This window comes from Schistocerca piceifrons, chromosome 4, assembly GCF_021461385.2.
Source record: "Schistocerca piceifrons isolate TAMUIC-IGC-003096 chromosome 4, iqSchPice1.1, whole genome shotgun sequence".
Classification (NCBI taxonomy): Eukaryota; Metazoa; Arthropoda; class Insecta; order Orthoptera; family Acrididae; genus Schistocerca; species Schistocerca piceifrons.
In genome coordinates, this window is record NC_060141.1 from 583,511,906 (window position 1) to 583,526,575 (window position 14,670).

Here is a 14,670-nt window from a genome sequence, read left to right on the forward strand (position 1 = left end):
TGCAGGAACCAGAAACATGCAGTGAAGCCATGAAGTCTGCTCAGAAGGATATCTGGAAGAAAGCCATGAACCGCGCAATAACATCTCTTCAGGAAAATAAAACATATGACCTAGTTGAACTACCACATGGGAAGAGAGCCATTCCCAACAGATGTGTATGCAAGGTGAAAACAAATGCTGATCACTAGTCAAATTCAAGACAAGGTTGGTGATTAAGAGATATTCACAGTGGAGTGAACATTTAGTCCTGTAACAAGAATGTCTACCATTCGAGTACACTCAGTGTTGCCGCAAGTGGGAGCATGATACTTGTAGAAACTGATGTTTCAGCTGCTTTTCTTGGGATGATTTGAAAACAATCTTATACATGCAACAGTCTGAAGGATGTGATTGTGGTCTGGAAGATTATCTTGCTTGATGAAAAATATATAAAGACTGAAGCAGGTTCATCGTTAAGAGAATCAGAATTTCAGAAATCATCAAATTAAAGTGGGTTTCCAGAAGAGTGAGCTGTTCATTGTCTTTTCAGGAGGTAGAAAGGCTGCAAGAAAATATTTTTGTGCTTTATTGACTGGACTGCAGCTCAAACTGAACAGGAACTTCAAGAACTTGTCAGTGATTTAAGAGACGAACTCAACATTAATTCAAAGTCTGCATCATTTTTCTTAGGTCTGGAATGTAACAAACAAAAAGATGGATCTGTACGTGTAAGTTAAATTCATTACACTGAGAAGACATCAGATCACTTCAACCTGAGGAACTGTAAGGCTGTGACTACTCCTGTTATAAATAACAACCATACAGAAGAAAGTCCTCACAACTCTCAATTTTCATATAGGCAAGCTCTTTGAGCACTAATGATACTGATGTGTGGGACACATCCTGATATTGCATATCCTGTCAGTGTCATATCAAGAATCCTGAAAAGTCAAAAAGCATGATGTGTACCTGAGAGCCGTAACAAATTAAACATTTTTACAAAAACTGAACTAAAAAGGAGTTTTTAGAGTGCTATAGTGATGCTGATCATGGCGATGATAGTGCCTCAGGACACTCAACATTAGTTGTTTTTTGTCTGTATTCTGGGGGCACCTATCTACTGAATTAGTCAATCATGTGTTTCCATATCAAAAACTGTGTCTGAGAGTGGCTGCCACCGAAGCTGCTCAAGGAGCTGTACAGATCAGGAACCTTTTGACATAACTGGGCCAGTTGAAATCAACACCAAATTTACAGAGTGCAACAAAGCTACTATCCAGCTTGCCCAGAAACCTGAGTTTTATTGAAGCATGAAACATATTCATATAGAGCATTTCTTTGTTTGTGAATTAGTCAGTGTTGGTGAAATCACTATTTCAGAAGTAGACTCTCAAGAACAGTTTGCTGATGTACTGCCAACACCACTGTTTCCCAATAAATTTCAGTATTTGTGCAATATTTTTGGAATTTGATAGTTATTAAATATGTGAGTGCAATGTTATTTAATAACAGACTCCTATCTTTTTGTATTCAGTGGTTGGCAGCACGTATGTGTTTAGTCCCTGTGAAGTGATGGTGTGCATTGCGTTGTATACAATAAAGCATTTGTTTTCTTCAAGTGTGCAAATGTTTGTTTGACATGATGATGTGGGCATGAGAAAGGTTTTTGCTAAAGTGGGACCAAGAATCCTCACAAATGAGCAAAAGCAACATCGAGTGGACTGCTGTCCTGATATTCTTGAAAACGTTCAAAATGACTCTGATTACCTCAGCAAAAGTAATACTGGATATTTCAGTATGATCCAGAGACTAAGTGACAAATCAAGCATTGGAAGGGCTCTCAATCCCCTAGGAAGAAGAAAGTGTGCATGAGCAAATCAAAATTCAAAGCAATGATGATTGTTTCCTTCAATATCCGATGGGTTATCTACACTGATTGGGTGCCTGAAGGTCAGACTGTCAATCATGCTTATTATGTAACTGTTATAAAGACCTTCCATGAACGAGTGTGATGAAGGAGACCAGATCTGTGTAAGAATCACTCATAGATTCTTTGTCAGGACAATGTGCAGTTCCACAACACAATGTCTGTGAAAAGGGGTTTTGGCAAAAAAACAACAGTCCAGTGATGGAACATCTACCATATTTGCCTGATGTAGCAACATGAGTCATTTTACTGCCTAAAAGTTTAATTGCTAACAAAAAAAAAAAAATTACAAATGAACTTACATCTTTTATCTACTTTTCTGCACAGTCACAAATGTTCTCAAGACATTTCTCCCATCATGCTAACAGTTTCAGTACATCCTGTTCATAAAAGACTATTTAGTCTGAGTAGAGCTATCTGCAGACTGATGATTTCACTTCTGCATCTGTCGCAAAATGTTGGCCAGCCAGGAATTACGGTCCAAACAGATTAAAATCTGACAGTGCAAGGTGTAGACTATGTGGCAGATGCTGGATCACCTTCCACCCAAATTTACCAATTTTCTCACAAACAGATGCAGCAACATGGAGGTGAGCATTGTCATGAAGAAGTCTGACACTGCCGGCTTTAATGTTGTGGTGTTTGTCAAGAATGGACGACAACTTAAACAAAGTTTTAATGTAGACAGTAGCATTCACAGCAGTCCCATGTTCAGAAAAATCCACTAATAACACACCATCCATACCTCATATCACAGAACACCGTCAAAAACACTTTCCTAGCAGATTGAGTCACTTTGAATTTTTTTCATACTGGAGAACCAGTATATTTCCATTCCATAGAGGCCTGCTTGGTTTTGGGCAAGTAGCGGTACACACACGACTCATCATCAGTAATGATTCCTATCAGAAAGTCATGCTCTTCCATGGCATAATGTGTTAAGTAATCCAAGCCTGTCCTCATTCACTGGCCCTTGTGGTTGTCCATCAGATTCTTAGACAGCCAACAAGTACTAACTTTACGAAATATCAATGTGTCGTGAACAACATCTTACACAGCACACAAGAAATATTGAACTGCTGCGGTAAGATTCACAGTTGCAAACACCAGTCATTCAAAATTGCTAACTCAATGACTTCGATATTCTGTTAGGTTGCAGCTGTTACCATCTGTCTAGAGCATGGCGAATTACTATGGTTTATGTGGCCTGCTTCGAAGACTGCACACCACCTGGAGACACTGCCCGGTCCATACAGTCATCCCCTTACATACCATGCATGTCCCTATGAATTTCACTTGGTTTCTGCCCTTTGGTCCACAAATATCAAACTACACTCACTGCTCTTCACAAGTTGATGACAGTAACAAGCGGACCATGTTTGTTTCAGAGTTCAGGCTTCTGTTGCTAGAGCTGCACATAAAAACAAAATACCCTCTGTAGCTCAAACTGTATCTCCATGAAATTTCAGCATACTAGCTGCAATAGCAGATGAGAAAAAATTATTCTCCATTACTTTCTGACTCTGTCTCATACCTTTTTTTACCTGGCCAACACTTAAAAAAAAACTGTTGTCTGGACATACAATAACAATCACATTAATCATACATTTTTTGATTTATTTATTTATTCAAGTATCAATGGTACCAAGAGATCCAATGCTACTTAATCATGGGCTAAGACAGTACATGGTTTACATAGTTTTAGAAAATTTATAAACAACAGAATTAAAGATCAGGGGTACAGCCATGGGAACCAGGATGGCTCCTTCCTATGCCAATCTTTTCAAGAGTCACTTGGAGGGCACTTTCCTGGTATCTATAAGTCTTCAGCCCCTGGTCTGGTTTAGATACATTGATGACATCTTTACCATATGAACTCACGGTGAGGCTGACTTGCTAAAATTTCTGGAATCTCTGAATAGCTTCTCCTAATTAAATTTCACATGGTTCTATTCTGAATCCCACGCCACTTTCCTTGATGTTTATCTCTTCCCCAATGAAGGCCAGCTACACACCTAACAACAAGCAACAGTACTTACATTTTGACAGTTGCCATCATTTCCATGTCAAACGTTCCCTCCAATACAGCCTTGGCATCTGAGGCAAACATATTTGTTCCATCACATCCAATCCTGGTACTGCTGATCCCTCCAAAAAACAACTTCAGTACACGCACTGGTGACTCAGTATTATCATGGTCTGGAACATGTTAATCATATACTTTGACAGGACCATGAGTTCCTAAAATCATGCCCTGTCTGAAATTTTGCCCACCACACCTAGAATAGTTTTCTATCGTCCTCCCAATCTCCACAATATTCTTGTCAGACTCTATGCTCCTTCTGCAGTCATCTCCCTACCCTATGGCTCCTACTCCTGTGACCATCCCACACTGCAAGACTTGCCCTGTGCACGCTCATACCACCACCTATAGCAGCTCCGTAACTGGCAAAACATATACTATTGAAGGGAGAGCCACCTGTGAAACAACACACATTATATACCATCTGTTATGTAAACACTGTTTGGCCTTCTACATCACCATGACTACCACCAAATTATCAGTTGGGATGAATGGACATAGGCAGAGGGTGTATACTGGCAACTTGCAATATCCTGTCACAAAGCATTCTCTGCAACATGACAATCATGACCTCAATGCCTGTTTCCCCCACATGTGCCATCTGGATTCTTCCCCCAGACACAGGTTTCTCAAAACTCTGCAGGTGGTAACTAGCATTGCAACATGTCCTTTGTTCTCACCACCTGCCTGGCCTCAATATATGTTAATTTCTTCCATCTCAGCATTTCTTCACAGTAACTATTCTTTGTTTCATTCTGTTTTACTTTTCTACATCTTTCACACACACACACACACACACACACACACCCTCCCCCAAAGTCACCACTGTTTACGTACAACGCGGTTAGTTTTCTAACCTCAATAACTCATGTATGACATTTAAGGAATAATGTCTGCCTGAATATTACCCTGTTTTCCACCATTAAGTTCTCAGGTTTTCAAATCTTGTCCAATGCAGTCCCCAATAATCAGCCTTTCATTCTCATCCCATGCAGTAAGTCTACCCTGACCTGTAGTTCTGGGTGACTTCCCCTAAATCTACCCCTTTTCCTAGACCTAACCTCTCCTCTCCTTTTCCTTCACTCCCCCTCTTCCTCCCCTTCAACACTTCTGCCTGAAGAAGGAGCCACTGGCTCCGAAAGTTGTCAATTACAACCGTCTTTTATGTGTGTGTTCTGCCGCTGCTTGGTGAGTAGATTCATTATCTATCCAGTTAAATTATTCTGTCAACAATTGATTGTTTTCATTGTTAAATTAAGTACAAAGCCTGACTGATACACACACACACACACACACACACACACACACACACATTTTATTGCTGTCATCCATTAGACTGCAATAATAGCTCACAGCAAGAAAACAGTTACCTTTCATACAAGTGAGCACCAGATTGCTGAACTGTTGAAATACTGTCTTTGTTAAACTTTGGGAAGACAATCTCCACCATGCCAAACACATGAAATGCATTATTGGTATCTTTCTTAATTCATCTTTGTTGTAATTTAAGCGCTTACAGCAAAAAATATTCCATTGTTCATTCAGTGAAAACATAATGTTAAGAAGTACACTACTCACTATCTCGATACCACTAAAAGCTAGTAGGTGGGCTATTAAAGCCAGGCAGAATGAAGAAATTACTGAAGCTGACACATTTCACATTTTCAGGGCTGAATGGTCCCGAGAGGCAAGAGTACCGTATTTACCCAAGTATAAGCCATTCCCGGTTTTAAGACGACCCCCATTTTTCAAGAGGCTTCTTGAAAAAAATTTGTTTTTAACATAATCTGAGTAAACAAAATAACAAACTGTTTTATTGACATAATGTATCTGCCTGAAAAGTTAACATTACACCTGTTCTAAATTTATGCCAATAATTGTTTGTCTACATTTTGATAATACAAAGAGAAATAAAACAAACCAAAAGAAATAACTTACATTAATTTGCAGACCATTTTCTTTTCCACGTTTTTCACTTACTGACCCTGATATCTGTGGTATCACTATTTTTAACCATCATCATCATAGTAGAACAACTGTGAAATTTACATCTTTGTTGTCATAAATTTTTGGCAGTTTCTTCCTAATATGATGTGATTTATGTGGTTGTGGTTACTGTGGGACCAGCTACTTTTATGCAAATGTATACGGATTTCTCTTCTATACTGACATGAGAATATCACAATGCCTCTTGCTTCCAAACGTATCATCTGCCTGCCACTCTCTCAATGGCTGTGCAGAACCAGCAGCTGACACATCCCCTTTTGTTCCCGTCATGTCCCTGTGAGTGTCAACAACATTGCAGCATGAGATACATAAGTATGCCAACCAGCCCTTATTTAGACTTTTACCTGCAGAAATGAATACTATTTTTAAGTATATGTCCAGTTTTGAAGTCAATTCAATTCCGACTACAAATGAATTCAGCCAAACTTTACTTTAAAAGTGGCAGATGTTCCTAAAATGTCAAAGGATACAGTATAGGCTTCAATGGTTGGCAACATGACATAAGTTGTCACCCACTTGCTACTCCCCTCCCTGCACACATCTAGTTCTCAGCCAAGCTGGTATCACAGTTCCCCCTCCAACCCTTCCACAGCACTGTGCTTGAGCAACTATGAAACACGGACTGCAATATCTTCTAGTGTGCAAGTCATGTGTAACAACAGGAACAAATAGATAAACAAAAGATCACAATCATGGCTCAGTCCAATTCACCAACTTCACTCATCCCGTTATCTATTGATGTCTGTTGGTACTATCTCCACAACGTGTCTTGCCGCTGAAATTTATTCTCGTGACAACAATTACAGTTTAATATGATTTATCTCATTCTGGATTAATTTTCAGTCTTGTTTCACCTGAATGTCACCATCATGTTCTAAATCTGATTAAAAGCCAGTAATGTTTTTATCCGGTATTCTAATATGTGAACAGCGACCGAATTTCTCATTTGCAACCCACTTAGTAAATTACAGTCTCTCATACTCAAATAAAATATTGATCTTCTCTCATACTCAAATAAAATATTGATCTGGATTCAGAATTAAGTAAGGTTGTTTCAAGGGCAACATTTTTGCTTTTGAATGTTGTCTTTACTTAAAAAGGAGAATTAGTGTTTGTACACAGTGTCCATGCGTGTAGGAGAACTTTTATCGCAAATCTGTTCAAATACAACAAGAGTTTGCAAGATGACAGAATTTATTGCTATTTCCTCCTTGTTTCACAAATTGTCAAATTTTAAGCAGAGCAACAGATTTTGTTGTGTCTAGTTCACAGTTTCTTGCGTATCCCTTGCACTAGACCATGCAAGCTAAATGTCATGTTATTGTTCAAGCAACATAAATAATGTATCAAGCGTTTCAAGCATATAGGGAAATCTGGAACCTGTTTGTATGTATATTCACCCAGCCCTGCCCTTCCAAATTCATCAAAATAAACCTGCACATGACCTATATAGCCAAAGCTTCATCTGTAAGAGTAAGCAGCCCATATATACTCAATTAAACAACATAAACATATTAACCTTAGCAGCAATAGTTTCATCTGCAAATGTAAGACAATCCTGTAGCTTTCAAAAGATGCATTTGGGGAAAAAACCTCGCCTTATGAGAGGGTAAATTGGTATATAGACATCTATGACCAGGTCTGACTCGCAGGTCACAGTTTATAGGTCTCTGTTATAGAGAGTCTGCTTGGCAAGCCACTTACAAATCTGAACCTATAAAGATTTTTATCTAAAATAAAATTGTCTGTGACAGCCTCACCATGTCCTGCTACCCTTATGAGGGACAATAATGGAGGAATAGCACAAGGTCAGTATGCAAGAACTCTACATATCACCCATCAGATGTACATTGTGTAACAAACATCTAAATCCCAACAAAACACAAAAGAGCAGAATTTTCATAAACATATTTTCTACTCACCGCTGCAACCAAACAAGTTTTCTTCCTTCAAGTTGTATGTTCCGTCCTTACATTCATCACACCTTCTGGAACCCACAGATGTCTTGCAATAACATTGACCTGTTTTAGTGTCACAGACTCCAAGTCCACCCATAACACCAGGAAGATAGCAGTCACATTCTGTAAATATAAGAAAATTGAAGCTCAAATTCATTGTCATTTATGTGGATTTAGAGTTTGAAATGTTTATACAAAATAGAGAACAATAAATTGATCCATAAATTTCTGTTTACATTCCCCTTTTTCTTTAGCCTCTTGAATCCCAGTCACTTCTTGTATTCAGGTAAAGGTGGTAATGTTATTACCTTTATCAGTGACAGGTCACTTAAAAGATCTTTAAGATCGGCCAAATCTGAACAGCTGCAATAATTACTATTTTACATGAATTACATTGGTAAGTTATGTAGCTTATTAACATTCCATCATGCCTCTAGGCACTTCTGCAGAGTTCCATTGTAAAGTTTACCATCAAAAGCAACTACACATTTTCTAAACAGTATTTGAGAAGTAATATGACATACATTTCTAGAGACACATTTTTTTATTTACCATTCAGTAATGCAATCTCCATGGTAAAGTGGCTAGCAATGCTAAAAACTGATGCAAGACTTACTGGTGACCACCTCACCTCAAATGTCTGACACCTCGTAAGAAACTATTTTAAGTAATAAGTAGTGACATTTAATATGCAAGTCAATGAAATGGTGTTAAGGTGGGATACTTACAGAAGGCTTGGTGATACAGGACATTAATACAACTTCAGTTGATGATTGGGAAAATGAAATCACATAAATTCACAAGTTTCAAAGAAAAAAAAAGAGCCAGTTAACTAAACTGATGAAAAAATTAATGAAGCCAAGCTATTTATGATTGCTTATACAGGGGTTGATAAATAGAATGTAAATGGTATTCTACAAGAATTGTAGGAGATCCAGAAACCAACAGATAAAAGAACAATACAAACTACATGCATTTCTTATATACTTTTCATGTTTTTAACAGAACAGTAAAGGTGCTTGTCACTCTTCAGGCCTTCCCAGAGAATATGTTCAATATATGGCTTTCAAACTGCTGTTGCATCACATTTTGTGTACCTCACAATGTTTCCTCAAGGCAAGTTTTGTAGATGTTTTCTTGATAAGCTTTCTACATGTTTTTGAGGGAACTGAGTTGGAATTTTCTAAGTTCCACCAAAATTTTGGCCCAGAAATGGGTTAAAAATGGAAAAAGCATTGGAAGAAATGGGATCTTTCTTTGGTTTTTTGCTTGTGACTGAGAAAAGACACCCTTTCCACAAAATTGACTGTTTATGAAAATAAATTAGTGTGAGTGACATTTTTCGTCAGACTGACATGTGGTGTATAGCACGTGTTGAAGTTAGCATGAATTCAAAGCTGAGGAGCTGGTCCATCTCAAGGCCTACCCCCTGCACCTTTACCATACTTGGTTCCACATCCATTGCCAAATTCCTTCCTCCAGTTGCATCACAGTGTTATTGGAGTGGTTGGTAGCTGACACCCGCCATGGTGGAGGGTAAGATGTTTGTGAGATGCCAATGACGTCCCTCCTGTTAACAGGGGGAAGGCTGATCCTTTGTGTTGCTCTCCTGCACTGGAAGTTGTTTACAAATTCGCCCTCAGATGGTTGCTTAGGATGTATCTGCAATGGGTAAATTCAGTTTGAGTGTATACTATAGTCATTCATAATGAGTTATGAGTTCCAGTGAGACATTTGTTCTATGTGATGGTGTACTGGATGATAGGAGAAAAGTGTCACCACTTAGTACCAAAGTGGACTTGAAGAATGTTCTTGAAACAAGTAGAAAGAGGATGGATGGGATAGCTGCCCTTATGAAGGGCAAGACTGTGGTTAAGGTTCGTGAACCATGTTAAGGGTAGTATATTACCAAAAAATTAATTGCTGAGGAGGCTAAGAAGGTTATGGCTGGTTGCAGTAAAAAAAAACTCTATCTGCTCAAGCAGATTTTGATTTCAGAACCAACTATTTTTGTGTGGCTTGGTTATTACGCCAGAATTTCTGGCTCAGTAAAATCAACTCCCACCAATTGACGGAATTTAGTGTGTGTGTAAGCTTGGGCTGTGAGATACTGTTCTGTACCTTGCTAAGAGACAAAACAATGAATTAGAATGCTTAATAATATGTTGTATTGGGTCTGATCCTGATGTGGTTGTAGAAGGTGCACAAAGCCAAAGCAAGAAGGAAAAAAAAAACAACAGGGATTGATGGCGCCATGCAGCAAATTTTTAACTACCTCAGTGAAAATGATGAGGAGAGTTAATTTTCCCTTCGGCAGTTAATAGTATCCACAGTGACTACCATCCTTAAGTCAAGACAGTAAAAGCTCAAGTGTTGAAGAACTAAGTGCTGCAGGGACTGCTTCATTGGTGAAGAAATCAGCTGTTGTTTGTTTCAAAACCAGTGGGTACAAAATTATTACAGATATGAACCATGGACCTTGCCATTGGTGGGAGGCTTGCGTGCTTTAGCGATACAGATAGCCGTACCATAGGTGCAACCACAATGGAGGGGTATCTGTTGAGAGGCCAGACAAACGTGTGGTTCCTGAAGAGGGGCAGCAGCCTTTTCAGTAGTTGCAGGGGCAACAGTCTGGATAATTGACTGATCTGGCCTTGTAACACTAACCAAAACGGCCTTGCTGTGCACACTAACCAAAACGGCCTTGCTGTGCTGGTACTGCGAACGGCTGAAAGCAAGGGGAAACTACAGCCGTAATTTTTCCCGAGGGCATGCAGCTTTACTGTATGATTAAATGATGATGGCGTCCTCTTGCGTAAAATATTCCGGAGGTAAAATAGTCCCCCATTCGGATCTCCGGGTGAGGACTACTCAAGAGGAAGTCATTATCAGGAGAAAGAAAACTGCGTTCTACGGATCGGAGTGTGGAATGTCAGATCCCTTCATCGGGCAGGTAGGTTAGAAAATTTAAAAAGGGAAATGGATAGGTTGAAGTTAGATATAGTGGGAATTAGTGAAGTTTGGTGGCAGGAGGAACAAGACTTTTGGTCAGGCGAATACAGGGTTATAAATACAAAATCAAATAGGTGTAATGCAGGAGTAGGTTTAATAAAGAATAAAAAAAATAGGACTGCGGGTAAGCTACTACAAACAGCACAGTGAACGCATTATTGTGGCCAAGACAGACACGAAGCCCTCACCTATTACAGTAGTACAAGTTTATATGCCAACTAGCTCTGCAGATGACGAAGAAATTGAAGAAATGTATGATGAAATAAAAGAAATTATTCACATAGAGAAAGGAGATGAAAATTCAATAGTCATGGGTGACTGGAATTCGGTAGTAGGAAAAGGGAGAGAAGGAAACATAGCAGATGAATATGGATTGGGGGGAAGAAATGAAAGAGGAAGCCACCTGGTAGAATTTTGCACAGAGCACAACTTAATCATAGCTAAAACTTGGTTCAAGAATCATAAAAGAAGGTTGTATACATGGAAGAAGCCTGGAGATACTGACAGGTTTCAAATAGATTATATAATGGTAAGAAAGAGATTTAGAAACCAGGTTTTAAATTGTAAGACATTTCCAGGGGCAGATGTGGACTCTGATCACAATCTACTGGTTATGAACTGTAGATTAAAACTGAAGAAACTGCAAAAAGGTGGGAATTTAAGGAGATGGGACCTGGATAAACTGACTAAAGCAGAGGTTGTACAGAGTTCCAGGGGGGGCATAAGGGAACAATTGACAGGAATGGGGGTAAGAAATACAGTAGAAGAAGGATGGGTAGTTTTAAGGGATGAAGTAGTGAAGGCAGCAGAGGATAAAGTAGGTAAAAAGACGAGGGCTACTAGAAATCCTTGGGTAACAGAAGAAATATTGAAGTTAATTGATGAAAGGAGAAAATATAAAAATGCAGTAAATGAAGCAGGCAAAAAGGAATACAAATGTCTCAAAAATGAGATTGACATGAAGTGCGACATGGCTAAGCAGGGATGGCTAGAGGACAAATGTATGGATGTAGAGGCTTACCTCACCAGGGGTAAGATAGATACTGTCTACAGGAAAATTAAAGAGACCTTTGGAGAAAAGAGAACCACTTGCATGAATATCAAGAGCTCAGATGGAAACCCAGATCTAAGCAAAGAAGGGAAAGCAGAAAGGTGGAAGGAGTATATAGAGGGTGTATACATGGGCGATGTACTTGAGGACAATATTGTGGAAATGGAAGAGGATGTAGATGAAGATGAAATGGGAGATATGATACTGCGTGAAGAGTTTGACAGAGCACTGAAAGACCTATGTCGAAACAAGGCCCCGGGAGTAGACAACATTCCATTGGAACTACTGACAGCCTTGGGAGAGCCAGTCCTGACAAAACTCTACCATCTGGTGAGCAAGATATATGAGACAGGCGAAATACCCTCATACTTCAACCAGGATATAATAATTCCAATCCCAAAGAAAGCAGGTGTTGACAGATGCGAAAAGTACCGAACTATTAGTTTAATAAGTCACGGCTGCAAAATACTAACACGAATTCTTTACAGATGAATGGAAAAACTAGTAGAAACTGACCTCGGGGAAGATCAGTTTGGATTCCATAGAAATATTGGAACACGTGAGGCAATACTGAACCTACGACTTATCTTAGAAGCTAGATTAAGGAAAGGCAAACCTACATTTCTAGCAGTTATAGACTTAGAGAAAGCTTTTGACAATGTTGACTGGAATACTCTCTTTCAAATTCTGAAGGTGGCAGGGGTAAAATACAGGGAGCGAACGGCTATTTACAATTTGTACAGAAACCAGATGGCAGTTGTAAGAGTCAAGGGACATGAAAGGGAAGCAGTGGTTGGGAAGGGAGTGAGACAGGGTTGTAGCCTATCTCCGATGTTATTCAATCTGTATATTGAGCAGGCAGTAAAGAAAACAAAAGAAAAATTAGGAGTAGGTATTAAAATCCAGGGAGAAGAAATAAAAACTTCGAGGTTCGCCGATGACATTGTAATTCTGTCAGAGACAGCAAAGGACTTGGAAGAGCAGTTGAATGGAATGGATAGTGTCTTGAAAGGAGGATATAAGATGAACATCAACAAAAGCAAAATGAGGATAACGGAATGTAGTCAAATTAAATGAGGTGATACTGAGGGGATTAGATTAGGAAATGAGACTCTTAAAGTAGTAAAGGAGTTTTGCTATTTGGGGAGCAAAATAACTGATGATGGTCGAAGTAGAGAGGATATAAAATGTAGACTGGCAATGGAAAGGAAAGCGTTTCAGAGGAAGAGAAATTTGTTAACATCAAGTGTAGATTTAAGTGTCAGGAAGTCGTTTCTGAAAGTATTTGTATGGAGTGTAGCCATGTATGGAAGTGAAACATGGACGATAAATAGTTTGGACAAGATGAGAATAGAAGCTTTTGAAATGTGGTGCTACAGAAGAATGCTGAAGATTAGATGGGTAGATCACATAACTAATGAGGAGGTATTGAATAGGATTGGGGAGAAGAGAAGTTTGTGGCACAACTTGACTAGAAGAAGGGATCGGTTGGTAGGACATGTTCTGAGGCATCAAGGGATCACCAATTTAGTATTGGAGGGCAGTGTGGAGGGAAATAATCATAGAGGGAGACCAAGAGATGAATACACTAAGCAGATTCAGAAGGATGTAGGTTGCAGTAGTTACTGGGAGATGAAGAAGCTTACACAGGATAGAGTAGCATGGAGAGCTGCATCAAACCAGTCTCAGGACTGAAGACCACAACAACAACAGATGGTATCAATAAGGTCATCTCCAGAGGAAGAGCATCAACATGTTGTTGAAACAGAAGCAGACACACTTCTTGAAGATATGCAATTGGAGGTTTACAATCTACATCTACATCTACATCTACATCCATACTCCACAAGCCACCTGACGATGTGTGGCGGAGGGTACCTTGAGTACCTCTATCGGTTCTCCCTTCTATTCCAGTCTCATATTGTTCATGGAAAGAAGGATTGATGGTATGCCTCTGTGAGGGCTCTAATCTCTCTGATTTTATCCTCATGGTCTCTTCGCGAGATATACGTAGGAGGGAGCAATATACTGCTTGACTCTTCGGTGAAGGTATGTTCTCGAAACATTAACAAAACCCCGTACCGAGCTACTGAGCGTCTCTCCTGCTGAGTCTTCCACTGGAGTTTATCTATCATCTCCGTAACGCTTTCGTGATTACTAAATGATCCTGTAACGAAGCGCACTGCTCTCTGTTGGATCTTCTCTATCTCTTCTCTCAACCCTATCTGGTACGGATCCCACACTGCTGAGCAATATTCAAGCAGTGGGCGAACAAGCGTACTGTAACCTACTACAATATAAAGGAATATCCCCCTCCAGACCAGTTTCTTACAAAGAATGACGTCCTCATCCCTGTTACTGTCCAAAATTTCGTTAATTGACTCTCGATGAAGAAGAAGCGAGAAAACTTGAATAAATGGAAGACCAAAATTATGGCCACAGCACACAGCATGGTAGCACCTGTCAGACCTAACTCTTTCTTGTCACCATTGCAAGATGGCCCGACCACATTCCTCTGTAAGACATATGGCTGTCAGAAACTAGTTGAGGTACTGTCTGCTTTAGAACACAGTGCCTGCCAAATAGAAGCAGTACACTGTGAGGTGTCAGCAATAGTGCCGAAGGGACTGGAATTTGACCATCCATGTCATTT

The 14,670-nt window shown here is 39.5% G+C and overlaps 1 protein-coding gene across 1 annotated transcript in view; it reads right to left on the bottom strand.

Moving 5' to 3' along the window:
* The window catches only part of LOC124796447 (laminin subunit alpha), a 380,942-nt gene that overhangs the window by 244,507 nt on the left and 121,765 nt on the right, over nucleotides 1–14,670 (bottom strand). The window contains exon 12 of the mRNA XM_047260652.1: nucleotides 7,919–8,077. Coding sequence (XP_047116608.1) covers nucleotides 7,919–8,077 — 159 coding nt within the window. The remainder of the gene's footprint in view (nucleotides 1–7,918; nucleotides 8,078–14,670) is intronic.